At 37.2% G+C, this 13,164-nt stretch overlaps 1 protein-coding gene across 1 annotated transcript in view; it reads right to left on the bottom strand.

Moving 5' to 3' along the window:
* The window catches only part of TTC27 (tetratricopeptide repeat domain 27), a 141,702-nt gene that overhangs the window by 114,988 nt on the left and 13,550 nt on the right, over positions 1 to 13,164 (bottom strand). The window contains exon 5 of the mRNA XM_090281120.1: positions 11,198 to 11,300. Coding sequence (XP_090137246.1) covers positions 11,198 to 11,300 — 103 coding nt within the window. The remainder of the gene's footprint in view (positions 1 to 11,197; positions 11,301 to 13,164) is intronic.

Here is a 13,164-nt window from a genome sequence, read left to right as displayed (position 1 = left end):
TAAACTGTCCTGATAACACATCAATAAGTCACATAAATGCCCAAAGCTGGTTGTCTGTACCTTCCCTCCCACCTACCTTCCTATCTATATGTATGTAAGCATGTATGTGTATATATTTTAGTATAATTGGCTTTCACCTTGTACTTATGTGCTTTTTCTGCATCTCACAAGTCAAAGACTATTAGACAAATAAGTAAGGGGATAATCCTGATTTTTATTTTTAAGAATCAACTTAATCTTTAGATTCCAACAGCATGACCAATTTACTGTCCCAATAAAAACACCTTTTTTAAGCTGGATTTGAATTTTTCTTTTTTTTGTTGTTGTTGTTAATCATTGTGTTGGAAAAAAGTAAAGAATACTCAAAGAACAAAAACTAAATGAAAACTTCAACCTTAGAATAAAGGATGCACTAAAGCCATCTTATTCCTGAAGCCATTTATCAAATCCTAGGGACCTTAGGGTTTCATTTTGATGGCTGTGAGGGGCACCGAAGACAAAAGATGATGCCTGGGCCCGCCCAAAACTGGCAAGCTAGTAGGAGTTCTTCATTTAAAGCTGAGACCCTAAGGCCTGTATCTTCCCGGAAAGGTTAAAAAGGACGTAAGTCTGCCATGCAGAAGAGGTCAGCAAAGAAAATGACAGTGGGAGAACGGAAAAAAACTTATCCTAAGAATTTATAACCATAAACTAGCCTTCACATAGATTTTGGACCAAATTGAGGCTGTTTATGTGGAAAAAACAAACAAGAAAAAAATAAACAAACCTCAAGCCATGAATTTAGATGCCAGAGATGTGGAAAAAACAAAGACAAATCCTCTCCTGAAGGAATGAAACTTCAACCAGGATTCAAAGAATTCCCACAGATAAATTTCCAAGGACCATGAACTCACAGCAAAACAAAACAACACAGAACATACATATGGTCCAAATACCTGAAAGCAGAAACAACAAAAGGCAGAAACAGACCCTCAAAGCCTTTAGATGCTGAAATAACCAGATACAGTGTCTGAAATGTTTAATAGGCTTTAAGAAGTAAAAGTCTAGAAAATATGAACAAGGAACAAGAAACTATATAAAATAAGCAGAAAATTTTTTTTAATTTAATTAAAATAAAAACTGAATAAACAGACTGAAGAACTAGAATATAAATTAAAGAAAATTATGCAGAATGATAGAAAATAAAAAAATTAAAGAATGTTGAAGACGCAGATGAGAAATTCTAATGTCTGAAGATCTAAAAGGAAAGACTAGACAATGAAAAAGACAATATTTTAAGAGATAATGGCTAAGAATTTTCCAGAAATGTGGAAGACATTAACTCTCAAAATCAGAAAACCCAGTTAAAAAAAGAGGGCAAGCAAAAAAAGAAAAAGGAAAAAGAAGGCCCACTAATTCCCTAACAAGATAACACAGAAGGAAATCCAGTCATGGTCAAACTAAAGAACCCATATACAATGAAAAAACTTAGGAATAGCACCAAAAAAAAAAAAAAAAAAAAGGAAGAAAGAAAGAAAGGGGGAAAAAAGCAAACTACCCACAGAGGAAAGCAATTGGGCCGACTGATTTCTCAAAATCAACAGTGAAAACCAAAAGAAAACAGGCAAAAGAAGGGCCCTTGAAACTTGGGTCTGGGGTGGGGAGCAGGGGAGGCACACAGTGGGGAGAAGCATTGAGAGATGAAAAAGGGAGGAAAAGCACAGGCATGCTCCAGAAAAAGAGAGCACGCCAGGTTAAATTTTAATTGGAGCTCCTTGGTGAGGGTCAGGGACTTCAGGCATGTTTGCTGGGGCGTGGTCTTGGCTAGAGATTCAACCAGTGCATTTTCCAGAACGACATCTCAAAAGGGGCCTCGGCTGGAATGCTTGCAGTGGTTGGAGACATGAGCTATGCACTGGCCAAAACCAGGGCTGGTGGCTTAACAGAGACTCAAACAGTGTGTGTGCAAAGCCTGGGCCTCACCCAAAGGTTTGCTGGGACTAGAGGAGTATGTTTGGGGTCAGGTATATGTGACAGGACCAGAGACTTGTCCAACATTCAACAGAGCCAGGTCAAGTACTACGCTGAGTGCGCCATGAGTCCAGGGCCAAGGGTGCAGCCTACACAGCTGAGCTGAAGTAGAAAAGACAGCATCCATGGCTAAGAGATTAATTATGTACAGAAAGATTGTACAAGTACATCAACTGTAGATAATGGGAGCCTGGTTTTTCACTGTCAGAGAAGGGAGTTACAAATTTGGAAGAGAGAAGACTAGAATAAACCCTGTGATAATAATGTGAATTCATGGTTTTTAATATATATCATAGATACAGAAATAGATAAGAGATGTAATATGTATGTATGTACATACATATACATACTTCCTAGCTATGTCTGTTGAAAGGCTTTAAAAGAATCCAGAGCTCTTTGAAGAAATTACTGACTTCCAGGACTGGAGCAAGAAAATACAAAATGAAGCTAAAATATCTTCTTGTATCAGAAAATAAAGAAGTGCTCAAAGATATGTTGAAAAAAACACAGAGGCCAATTTCTACAAGTTCCCACTGGCCAAATCTGAGATAATTTGAGCACCAAAATAATAATAGTAATACATTATAATCCACTGAATGAATTAAGAATACATGAGTCCATATTAATATCAATAAATACACAAATTCAAAGTTTGATGAGGAGCAGGAACATGGTTTCTAAGTATCTCACCACAAAACACGAATTAATTATAAAGAGTAATAGCTAAAAACTGGAAGTAATCCAAATTTCCATCAACAAATGAATGGATAAACAAACTATTTCTAGTTAATGCAATGCTACAAGGCAATTAAAAGGAATGAACTACTATTGTACATCACTACATGGATGAATCAAAATAATTATGTTGAGTGAAAAGAGGCCGGGGTGGGGAGGAGTACAGACTGTATGAATCCATTTTCATAAAATTCTAGGGAATGCAAAGTAATTGTGATAGAAAGATCAGCATTTGCCTGAAGAGGCTGTGGAGAGATCACGAAGAGGGAGAGGAAAGGAAAGGATTCCCAGGGGCACAAGGAAGTCCTGGAAGCAATGGACATACTCATGACCTCAACTGTGGTGATGCTTTCATGGGTGTAAATGTTGGTCCAAACTTTGCAAACTGTACACTTTAGGTATGCCCAGTTCATTGTCCGTCATCTACTCTAGAGTAAGGAAGACTGGCAAAAACCACTTTAATCAAGCAACTAAAGTTAACATCACTGGTAATGGGACAAATGAACATTGTGTGACATAAGGCAGGATTTAATGAATAACACAGCATGACTTCTGTGATATTTCCAGATTGAAAGAGACTGAAGGGATATGACAAGTAAATGTAAAGCTTGATACTGGGCTGGGTCATTTTTGGACATTTTGGGGACAGCTGGCAAATCTGGAATGGTAATACTCAAAAGCAGGAATGCACCAGTGTTAATTTTTATATTTCCCCAGGCAAGGGAAATGAAAAAATAAACAAATGGGACTACATCAAACTAAAAAGCTTTTGAACAGCAAAGGAAATAAACAAAATTTTAAAAAGACAACCCACAGAAAGGGAGAACACATTTACTGCTATATCTGATAAGGGGCTAATATCCAAAATTTATAAAGAACTTACAAAACTCAACACCAAAAAAACAACTCGATTAAAAAAAATAGGTAAAGACCCTGAACAGACACCTCTAAAAAGAGGACATACAGATGGCCAACAGACATATGAAAAGATGCTTAACATCACTAAAAATCAGAGAAATGCAAATTAAAACCACAATGAGATACCATCTCACACCTGTTAGAATGGCATTTATCCATAAATCAACACACAAGTGCTGACAAGGATGTGGAGAAAGGGGAACCATTGTGCACTGTCGGTGGGAATGCAGACGGTGCAGCCACTGTGGAAAGCAGTGTGGAGCTACCTCAAAATAATAAAAATAGATCTGTCTTTTGACACAGCAATCCCACATCTGGACATATATCTGAAGGAACCCAAAACACTAACAAAAGAACATAAGCACCCCTATGTTCATTGCAGGGTTATTTACAATCGCCAAGATATGGAAACAGCCTAAGTGTCCATCAATAGATGAGTGGATAAAACAACTATGGGACATTTACACATAATGGAATACTACTTGGCTGTAAAAAAGAAAATTAAAAAAAAAGAAAAAGAAAATTTTACCCTTTGCAACAGTATAGATGGACCTGGAGAACACTATGCTAAGTGAGATAAGCCAGTCAGAGAAAGACAAAAAGCATATAATTTCACTCATATGTGGAATCTAATCAACAAACTGAACTAACAAGCAAAACAGAGACAGACTGGTAGATGGAGAGCAGATGACAGCTAGTGCAGGGGTGGGGGACTGGGCAGAAAACAGAAAGGACTCACGGACATGGACAACCGTGTGGTGATTGCTGGCGGGGGGGTATAAGGGGACTAAATGGTAATGAAAAACAAATACAATAAATATTAAATTTAAAAAAAATTTTATTAGATTTCAAATTTGGCAGGAAAGAGGAAGTAAAAGATAAAACTGGGACTAATTAAAGATTTTTTTCTATTAAAAAAGGTCATGATTAAACTGACATTTAGAAAACTCAATCCGGTACTGAGGTACGGGAAGAAGGAACAAAGGCCAAGAAAGAGTCTACCAGGGCAGAGCAGCCGTTTGGACATGAAGGGTAATGACGGCGGCCTAGGTAACCGGAGGGCCAGCCGTAATTCTCCGCTGCTCCACAGCAGTGCTGTCCAACCGACCAGCCTGTGGTGAGGAAAATGTTCCTAACTGCACCCTCCAAAATGAGAAGCCATTAACTACACATGGCTCCTGAGCACTTGACACGTGACTAGTGAAACTGATGAACTCAAGTCTTTATTTCGTTCATTTTACTTTATTTTAATTTAAACAGTCACATGTGGCTAGGAGCCACTATATTGGACAGGAGCTCTAGCTAGCAGTTGTGACAAAATAGCAGGTATTTTCAATTAATAAAATGAAGCACTTTGTTGCAACTATGGACCTATCAATGGAAACGGTCTCCTCTCAAAGCCATCTTAGAAAGTGCCCAAGAGAAGAGGATATAACTTTTTTGGATACAATCTTCCAAGAGATTTCAGCACTAGGATGTGTGGAAAGACGACCTGAAAAGATTTACATTATTTTTGCCTGGAAAGGATTCAAAGATCATTTTTATACAGAAGAGAACCTTGGTTTCAAAGTTATATAATTTATCCTTGATCACACAGGGAGTCAATGAGAGAATAGAAACTAAAAGCCAGATTTTAAAATATTATGTTCTGTTAATTGTCTTGACTGTGATAATTTCATATGTATATGCATATGTAAAATGTCATCAATTGTATACTTTAAATGAGACATTATAGGTTGATTATACTTCTAAAAAGCTGTTTTAAAAAAAAAAACACTATACGCACCAGTCTACCATCCTATGTCAATTCTTTAGTATCATCTCATAAGAATTACTAAGAGGATAAATTAGTTAATACATATTAAAGATTAGAACAGTTCTTGGTATAGAATAAGCACTATAGAAATGTTAACTGCATTATCACTATTATATACTAGAATTCTGCTCTACTGACCAGTTTGGAGAAATGGAATTTGGAGTTGGAAACTCCAGATCATACTTCTGGTTCTTGAGCAATCTCTCTGAGTCTCAATTCGTTGTAAATGAGTTACTTAGCTAGACAAGATAATCTCTAAAGGGCCATTCCAAACTGAAGATTTCAGAAGTGGACTAGAATAAGAGTTATAGAAATGGAAAAGAAGAATGGATATGATAAGCTTTAAGAACTTGCCAGATATGCAGAATAATGGAAAACAATGAATCAACTATGAACACAAAGTTTTGAGCTTTAGATGACTCAAGGTTTAAATTAAAAAAAGAGCATGTTGACCCAACAGAAGTGTATTTATTATTTCACCAAATCAGTAGGCACTCCATGGAAATGAATATTCATGACCTTGTGGATCAAAATGCCAACCAGTACATTTAAAACATATGCTAAAAACAAAATCTGTTCTCAAAACTAAAATCTCTGTTAAATGAAATCCCTATAGATAATTATAATTAGATAATCATACTTAGCATATTTAATAACATTCATTCCAAAGTATCAAATTATTTTAAAAATCGATGTGTACATCAGTCACCAAGAAACTAATTTCTTAAACTCTTCCAATGTGGAAACAATCTAACCCTGGAGTCACTCCACTTCCTGTAGATGTCACAACCAAACTCTCGGACAAAGCATTATGACCTGTTTCTCTTCATGAGCTCATCTTCAAACAGTTAAACCACAGTATTATGGTTCATGCATGAGATGGACCACATTTCCAGTATCAGATCCTACAATAAATGGCTGTTTGCCCTGAAGCAGCCTGTAGAGAATCATAGTTTCATTTGTGTGACATCCACAAGAGTGCCTTAGCTCATGCTAAGGAACATACTTTCCAAGACTCTGACTGACTCCCTTCATAGCCGTGATCAGCCCAGCGAAGTTATGCTGACACTCGAAGGGGCTCTACCCCACTACACAGTACTGATGTGACATTCCTGGGCAAAACACAAAGATCACAGTTGTTCGTAATATATACTTGCTCTGCTTCATGGACTGAAAAACAATCCCACCAACTTTTTGATGATTTCTCAAGGGCAACATTTCAAATACAATCTTCTTTCTCTGGACACTGAACAGTATTTCAGTTATAACTGACTACTTGGTTAAACCTGGGTCAAATCCCAGAGCAAAACATTTTTTTAAAAATAAAATTGTTTAAGAAATGTTGCAGTTTAAGAATATTTACAGAGTTATTTAGACATAGCCAAAGTGGACCAATTTATGACTAGATAAAATAAAAAATGTTGTTGATTAGCCTAGAACAGCAACATAAGAAATTCTTAGTTGCAAGGCAAAGCAAATGATATGCTGCAATACACTGTAGAGAGAAATTGAGACCACTTGGGGAATGAGTCACTTACTTTCATATTTTCCAGATATCTTAGTTAACCCTTTCTGTTTAGAAACTTAATTTTACCTCTTAGAATTCTCTCTAAAATATACCATCATGGTTCCTACCTTTTAAAACAGCACATAAAGAAAGTATTTTCTTCTTTCCTTAATAAAGGGTTATCATTATGAACATTAGAAATATGGCAGATATAGCAATTAATGCAATTTATATACTATGGAATAAATCTGCATTAATGGCTATATCAAACTTCATTTCCTTAAAAAAAAAACTGCTAGTGATACCTTGTTTTAGTTTACTTAAAAATTTTCCATAAAAGTATAATAAAACATAGGAAACTGTATAGTACCCCTTACAGCATAAGGTAATTACCTTTTTTAAAAATTAAATGGTGGGCTGATTCCTAATGCCATCGTCCTTCAAATGCTTACGATATCCTTTGCGAAAAAATCAACTTTTCCCCCCATTACTATCCCTGGCTTTCAAAACGTTACCCAATTTCACTCTGACTAGAGTAGCTCAATGGGTTGGTTATCCCACAAACTGAAAGATGACCAGTTCGATTCCCAGTCAGGGCACATGCCTGGATTGCAAGCCAGGTCCCCAGTTGGGGGCATGTGAAAGGCAACCAATTGATATTTCTCTTGCATATGGATGTTTCTCTCCTTTCTCTCCCTCCGTTCTCCTCTCTCTAAAAATAAATAAATAAAATCCTTAAAAAAACTAAAACAAAAAACAAACTTTACCCAAGTTCATGAAGCAGATACTTACCCCTACTCTTCTTTCTCCTTTGCACTGTTTGTTTATAGAGTGTCTCTCACTTAAGTTCAAAACTATGCAATGGCATGAATGGCGGAAGACTTAGCCTACACATTTTCATTTTACTAAAAATAGAGAGAGGACATGACATATCTGCTAAACGGGGCATCAGCTCTTGTTTTCTCCAAGTTCCACTTCACATTTTTAAAAAAGATTTTATTTATTCATTTCTAGAGAAAGAGAAACATCAATCAGTTGCCTCTCACACACCCCCAACACGTACCTGGCCCACAACTCAGGCATGTGCCCTGACCGATAATCGAACCAGCGACCTTTTAGTTCACAGGCTCGTGCCTCAACCCACTGAGCAACACCAGCCAGAGGTGTTTTTTTCTTACAGATTTTATCTCATTTCATTTTGAAGAGCACTCCACATTTAGGCAACACTATTATGAGATGATTCAAAGTCCTGTACAGTATCTAGGTAGGATCAATTTTCTCGTTACTTCTACAACATTTAACTTTTTGAGAAGTTCTTGTATACAAATTAAATCAGATCAAAACTGAAACTGAGAGGACAAATAGAGGGAGTCGTCCCCTAAAAAGTAAATGTAGAAAGGGTTCAACTAACATTAGTTATCACTATTCAACAAATGTGTACTAAATATTTATTATTTTCTAGGCGCTAAGTAGAAAGAGGTAAAAAAAATCAGCCCTCAAAAAGCCCACGACCTAGAAAGTTGTTTTATAATCTCGGTGAAAATATAGATGGTTCCGTGGGCTAAATATGCTCGTAAAAAACATTTGTAATCCAAAAGCATTAAACCAAAGAACTCTGTAGACAAAGGGATAGACTGTTTTTTCAGTTCTGTCACTTAAGAAATATCAGTGTACAGAAAAGTAAACGCTTTACATTTAATAAAACAACTAGTCTGCTACTAAATGTCAGGTTTAAATCCAGTGGCAGAATAAAAATTTTTTAAATATACAAAGTTGAAGCTCAGAATAAATATTTTTTTATATAGACAAAGTTCAATCTAAAATGCTTTTGCTTTTTCCACAGCCTTAAGTTAGCTAAAATCCCGAGAGAATATAAACTGAGTCCTAATATAAACAACATAAATGAATGAGTTATTATAGTGCCTATTTTCCTTACTTTCTCTTTTTGAATATATAGATGGTTCATTTATCTAAGATTAGCATATACTTATGTATGCCTGTCTTAGAACAAAATAAAAATTGAGAAATTATTTTCAACCGATCACCTAGCTTAATACTATTTATTACTGCACAAATTAATGTCCTATCTAGTGCACTCTGACTTACCTTCTTACTATACAGATATACCCTTGAAGGAAACAGACTCCAGGAAGGTACAGAAGCTTCTTGCAATTATACAAACACACACCAGAGTTTTATTATGACTTCATGAATGTGTGTCACCTCCATCAAGTACCGATCACTGCTTCTCCACCCAGTGACAGTGACCACCACTCCTCCCAGCCCTCACACATACATATTCACTCTATATTCTTGTGATGTAAAAGGAATGTGGGCCTTAAAATCAGATACACCTAAAATCAAACCCTTTCACCCTGACTGATGTGGCTCAGCTGTTTGGGCATTGGTCCGCAAAGTAAAAGGTTGCAGGTCCAATTCCTGATCAGGGCACAAGCCTGGGTTGCAGATTTGGTCCCCAGTCAGGGCTCTGTGAGGGGCAACCAACCACTGTTTCTCACTCTCTCTCCTTCTGCCTCCCTTCCTCTCTCTCTAAAAATAAATAAATAGAACTGTTAAAAAAAATTAAAATAAAATAAAAACCCTTCTCTGTAACTCAGAAGCTCATTACCAGGTTCAAGTTCATTTGTGTTCAAGTGGAGCCCTCCACTACAAGAGAACTTGTTTTGTTTTGTTTGGCCACTTTTGCCAAGAATATAATCATTCCAAAAGCCCAGGGAAACCAAGCATCAAAGTACCCAAGATATTCTCTTTTTCAAAACGCTTCCCCAGGAAACCCAGGGGGGCATCTGTGACAAAGGCAGTAAGAGGCAATTACAGGGGTGCGTGGTTTAAAATTATTTGGTAAATTTTCATTTATATCTTAGGCACTATTTTACATTTCAATAAAAAATAATAGAAGGTGGGGAATTTGTCAGAAAAGGGGAAGGAGATGAAGAAGTACAAACTACCAGTTATAAACTAAGTCAGAGGGACGTAATGGACAACATAGGGAAGAGAGTCAATATTGTAGTAACGATGTACAGTGACAGACGATTACTAGACTTATGGTGATCACTCTGCAAGGTGTACAAATGTTGAGTCACTATGTTATACACCTGAAACTAATACAATGTTGTATGTGAACAATAATTAAAAATCAATTTTAAAAAGAATGAACTCTTGCAATCTACAACATGGATGGACCTAGAGGGTATTGTGCTGAGTGAAGTAAGTAAGACAGAGGAAGACAATGCCATATGATTTCAATTACACGTGGAATCCAAAAACCAGAATAAACAAGCAGAACAGAAACAGACTGAGAGATACAGGGAACATTTTACAGTTGCAGATGGGAGGGCGGTTGGGGAGACAGATGGAAAAAGTGAAGGGATTAAGAAGTATAATTGGTTGTTACAGACTGGTGATGGGGATGTAAAGTACAGCATAGGAAATATCATCAGTAATATTCTAGCCCTGGCTGGTATGGCTCAGTGTATTGCATGCCGGCCTGTGAACCAAAAGGTCACCGGTTTGATTCCCAGGGAGGGCCAGGTCCCCAGTTGGGGGTATGGGAGGGGCAATAGATCCTTGTTATCTGCCATGCATTGAGTTTCTCTCCCTCCCTTTCCCTCTCTCTAAAAGTAAATAAAATCTTTTTAAAATAATAATAATATTCTAATAACTATGTGTGGTGTTAAACAGGTACTAGATTTATCAGGGTGATGATCACTTAGTAAGTTAGATAATGTCTAATCACTGGATTGCACACCTGAAACTAATATAATTTACTATTCTGCATGTCATTTGGAACAATTTATTCCAGTTCAAATGAGTTAAGGATATTTTTTAAGAGAGTTTACATGTGTTTCCAATGAGACTTCTTATATTAAAGAACAGAGAAAATATTAAAATAATTGAAGCAATTCATGATAAAGTCAAGGTGACCTGCATAGAACAAATCATTCCTTCTACGTAGGTAATATAAATGATTAATGATAATGACTGCCTTTTTGAAAAACTCAAAGATACAAAGAAATTCTATAATCTGACACCCTAATAATGTGTGATATTCCACCTCCAGACAAAAAAAAAAAGAAAGAACCTCAAGTAAAGTCACTATTAACTGTCAAAGAATAAGCTAAAAAGGAATGTCTCAGCTAAGAAACTGAAATGGAGCGACAAGTCCACATCGAATGAAGCCTGCTACATACCTTGATCGATACAACCTTCAGCAAGAGCAAAAAGCTGAGGTGAGCGTTCCTCAAGCAACTGCTGATGAATATTCACACACCTCAAAGTCCACCACGGCAAGCTCTAGAAAAAGAAAGCACCATGTAAGCTACAAAAGGACCCTTTGGGGAAAAAAAGTCTTACGTTAATTGAAATTTATTTTTAGATTTTTTTTTTACATTAGTGAAATTGAGCTTACTCAGTAAGCTTCCCCATCCACTGGTATGTCTTCAGCAATAACACTCAAATCCACCTGTACATCTTCCACAAGAACAGCGCTCTCCTCTGTTCTCTCAAAGCCTGTTTAGTCTGCTGGGCTTCCTGACACCATTTCGAACTCACCATCTCCCAGTTAAAATGTCTGCTGTAACCAACCCGCACTCCGTCAGCACCGACAGTTCCGGGAGGCCTCCCCCAAGAACCTCCTGGGGGCTGGGGGTGACGATTTCCCTCATCTGCACTCCCAGCACATTTTTTCAGACACACGCCACGGTACCCCCACATGTCTCCTGCAGCTTCCTGTGTGGTCTGCCATTTAGCCAACAAGATGAGAAATTATGTCCCACTCATCTTTGTATGTCCCCAAAGCAACGTGTTTTGCACAAACTACCAAGTAAGGAATGCACTGGGTTCAGCTATTGCCCAAAACCGGGACGTTGCCTCCCACAAGTCTGTGAAACCTCTCCCGTGAAGCCTTCTCCCTCCAGTGTGGCGCACGCTGGTCCCCCACTTCTGAACTTCTCCACTGTTCCCACAGTCAGACCACGTCGGACAGCTCCTGTTTTCAAGTGTCTGACTCCACCCAGTCCATACACGTTTTGAGGGTAAGACTGCATTTTAGCCAGTGTCTTGAGTAACTCACACGCTGAGAACACAATGGCTTTTTTCTCTCTTCTATGCTTGTTCTTACTTGATCAATACATCCTTATTTTTAAAAAGGAAAAAAAACAACAACAAACAACAACAAGGTGGTACAGAAGCAAACATAGTGAAGAATGGAGATCTCTTTCTGCTGCCCGCAACCATCGTCCTTGCTCAGAAAACTCCGTATTCTCCTACATCTTTCTCCATGCACGTGAGTGTGTATGTAGGACTCATATTTTTGATACTCATTAACGTATCAAGTATGACCGTGCATAGAATCATCTAAATTAAAACCTTCAATTTGAATTATATTGCAATGCTATGAGAAATTAATTTTTCTTTTTTAAAGCCATACCTACTAATAGGAGATCATGCTTAATTACCAAAAGCATTATTTTACTTGAACTTAACTTCTGCATTTGATTAAGAGGTAAAACTGCCTGGTTCCCCTTTTAAACTGCTACACACCACAGCAGTCGGAACAATGACACCATCACAAATGAATTTTGCCTCTCAAAGTCCTTTCTAATTATTAATGCTGTTTCCTCCATCCATGTAACGAAAGGTAGAATAATCTAATAAAAAGATGTTTCACATCATTTTTAATGCAATTCCCTGAGGTGTTGCCTCATTCTGTTCCTATCAGTAAGGCTAATGAAGTCAGTCTACACATCAATTTTCTGTCTCTTATCCTCTGTCAGCAATAAGTGAGTCAGGTTTGGCAGCTTATTCTTTCCTTTTCTAGATGTGGGAATTTAGACAGATCCACAGAGACTGCCCTTATAAAAAAACATAAGACATAAAATGCTGGACTCTTAAAAATGAAATGTATAAACTAACTCTTAACCCAAAATCTTTATATAGAAGGGGAGTGCAGAACAAATACAGCATAGCCTATGTTCTATTAGAAGATAAAAGTGCCATTTCTATTCGCCAAGAATTGCTCAATAGAAAATGAGTCATTAATAAAAAAGAAAATTTGAAGCCTTGCTTTAGCTAGTTTCTAGATCCTATCTCCTGATTACAGGACTTAGTACAGAATGTTCTGATTGAGGAATCACACTAGTCAATAACCTCCTATAAG

Source organism: Furipterus horrens, unplaced genomic scaffold (assembly GCF_987537825.1).
Source record: "Furipterus horrens unplaced genomic scaffold, mFurHor1.1.pri manual_scaffold_6, whole genome shotgun sequence".
NCBI lineage: Eukaryota > Metazoa > Chordata > Mammalia > Chiroptera > Furipteridae > Furipterus > Furipterus horrens.
The sequence above is the reverse complement of the archived record's forward strand: the minus strand, read 5'-3'. Positions and strand labels throughout refer to the sequence as shown.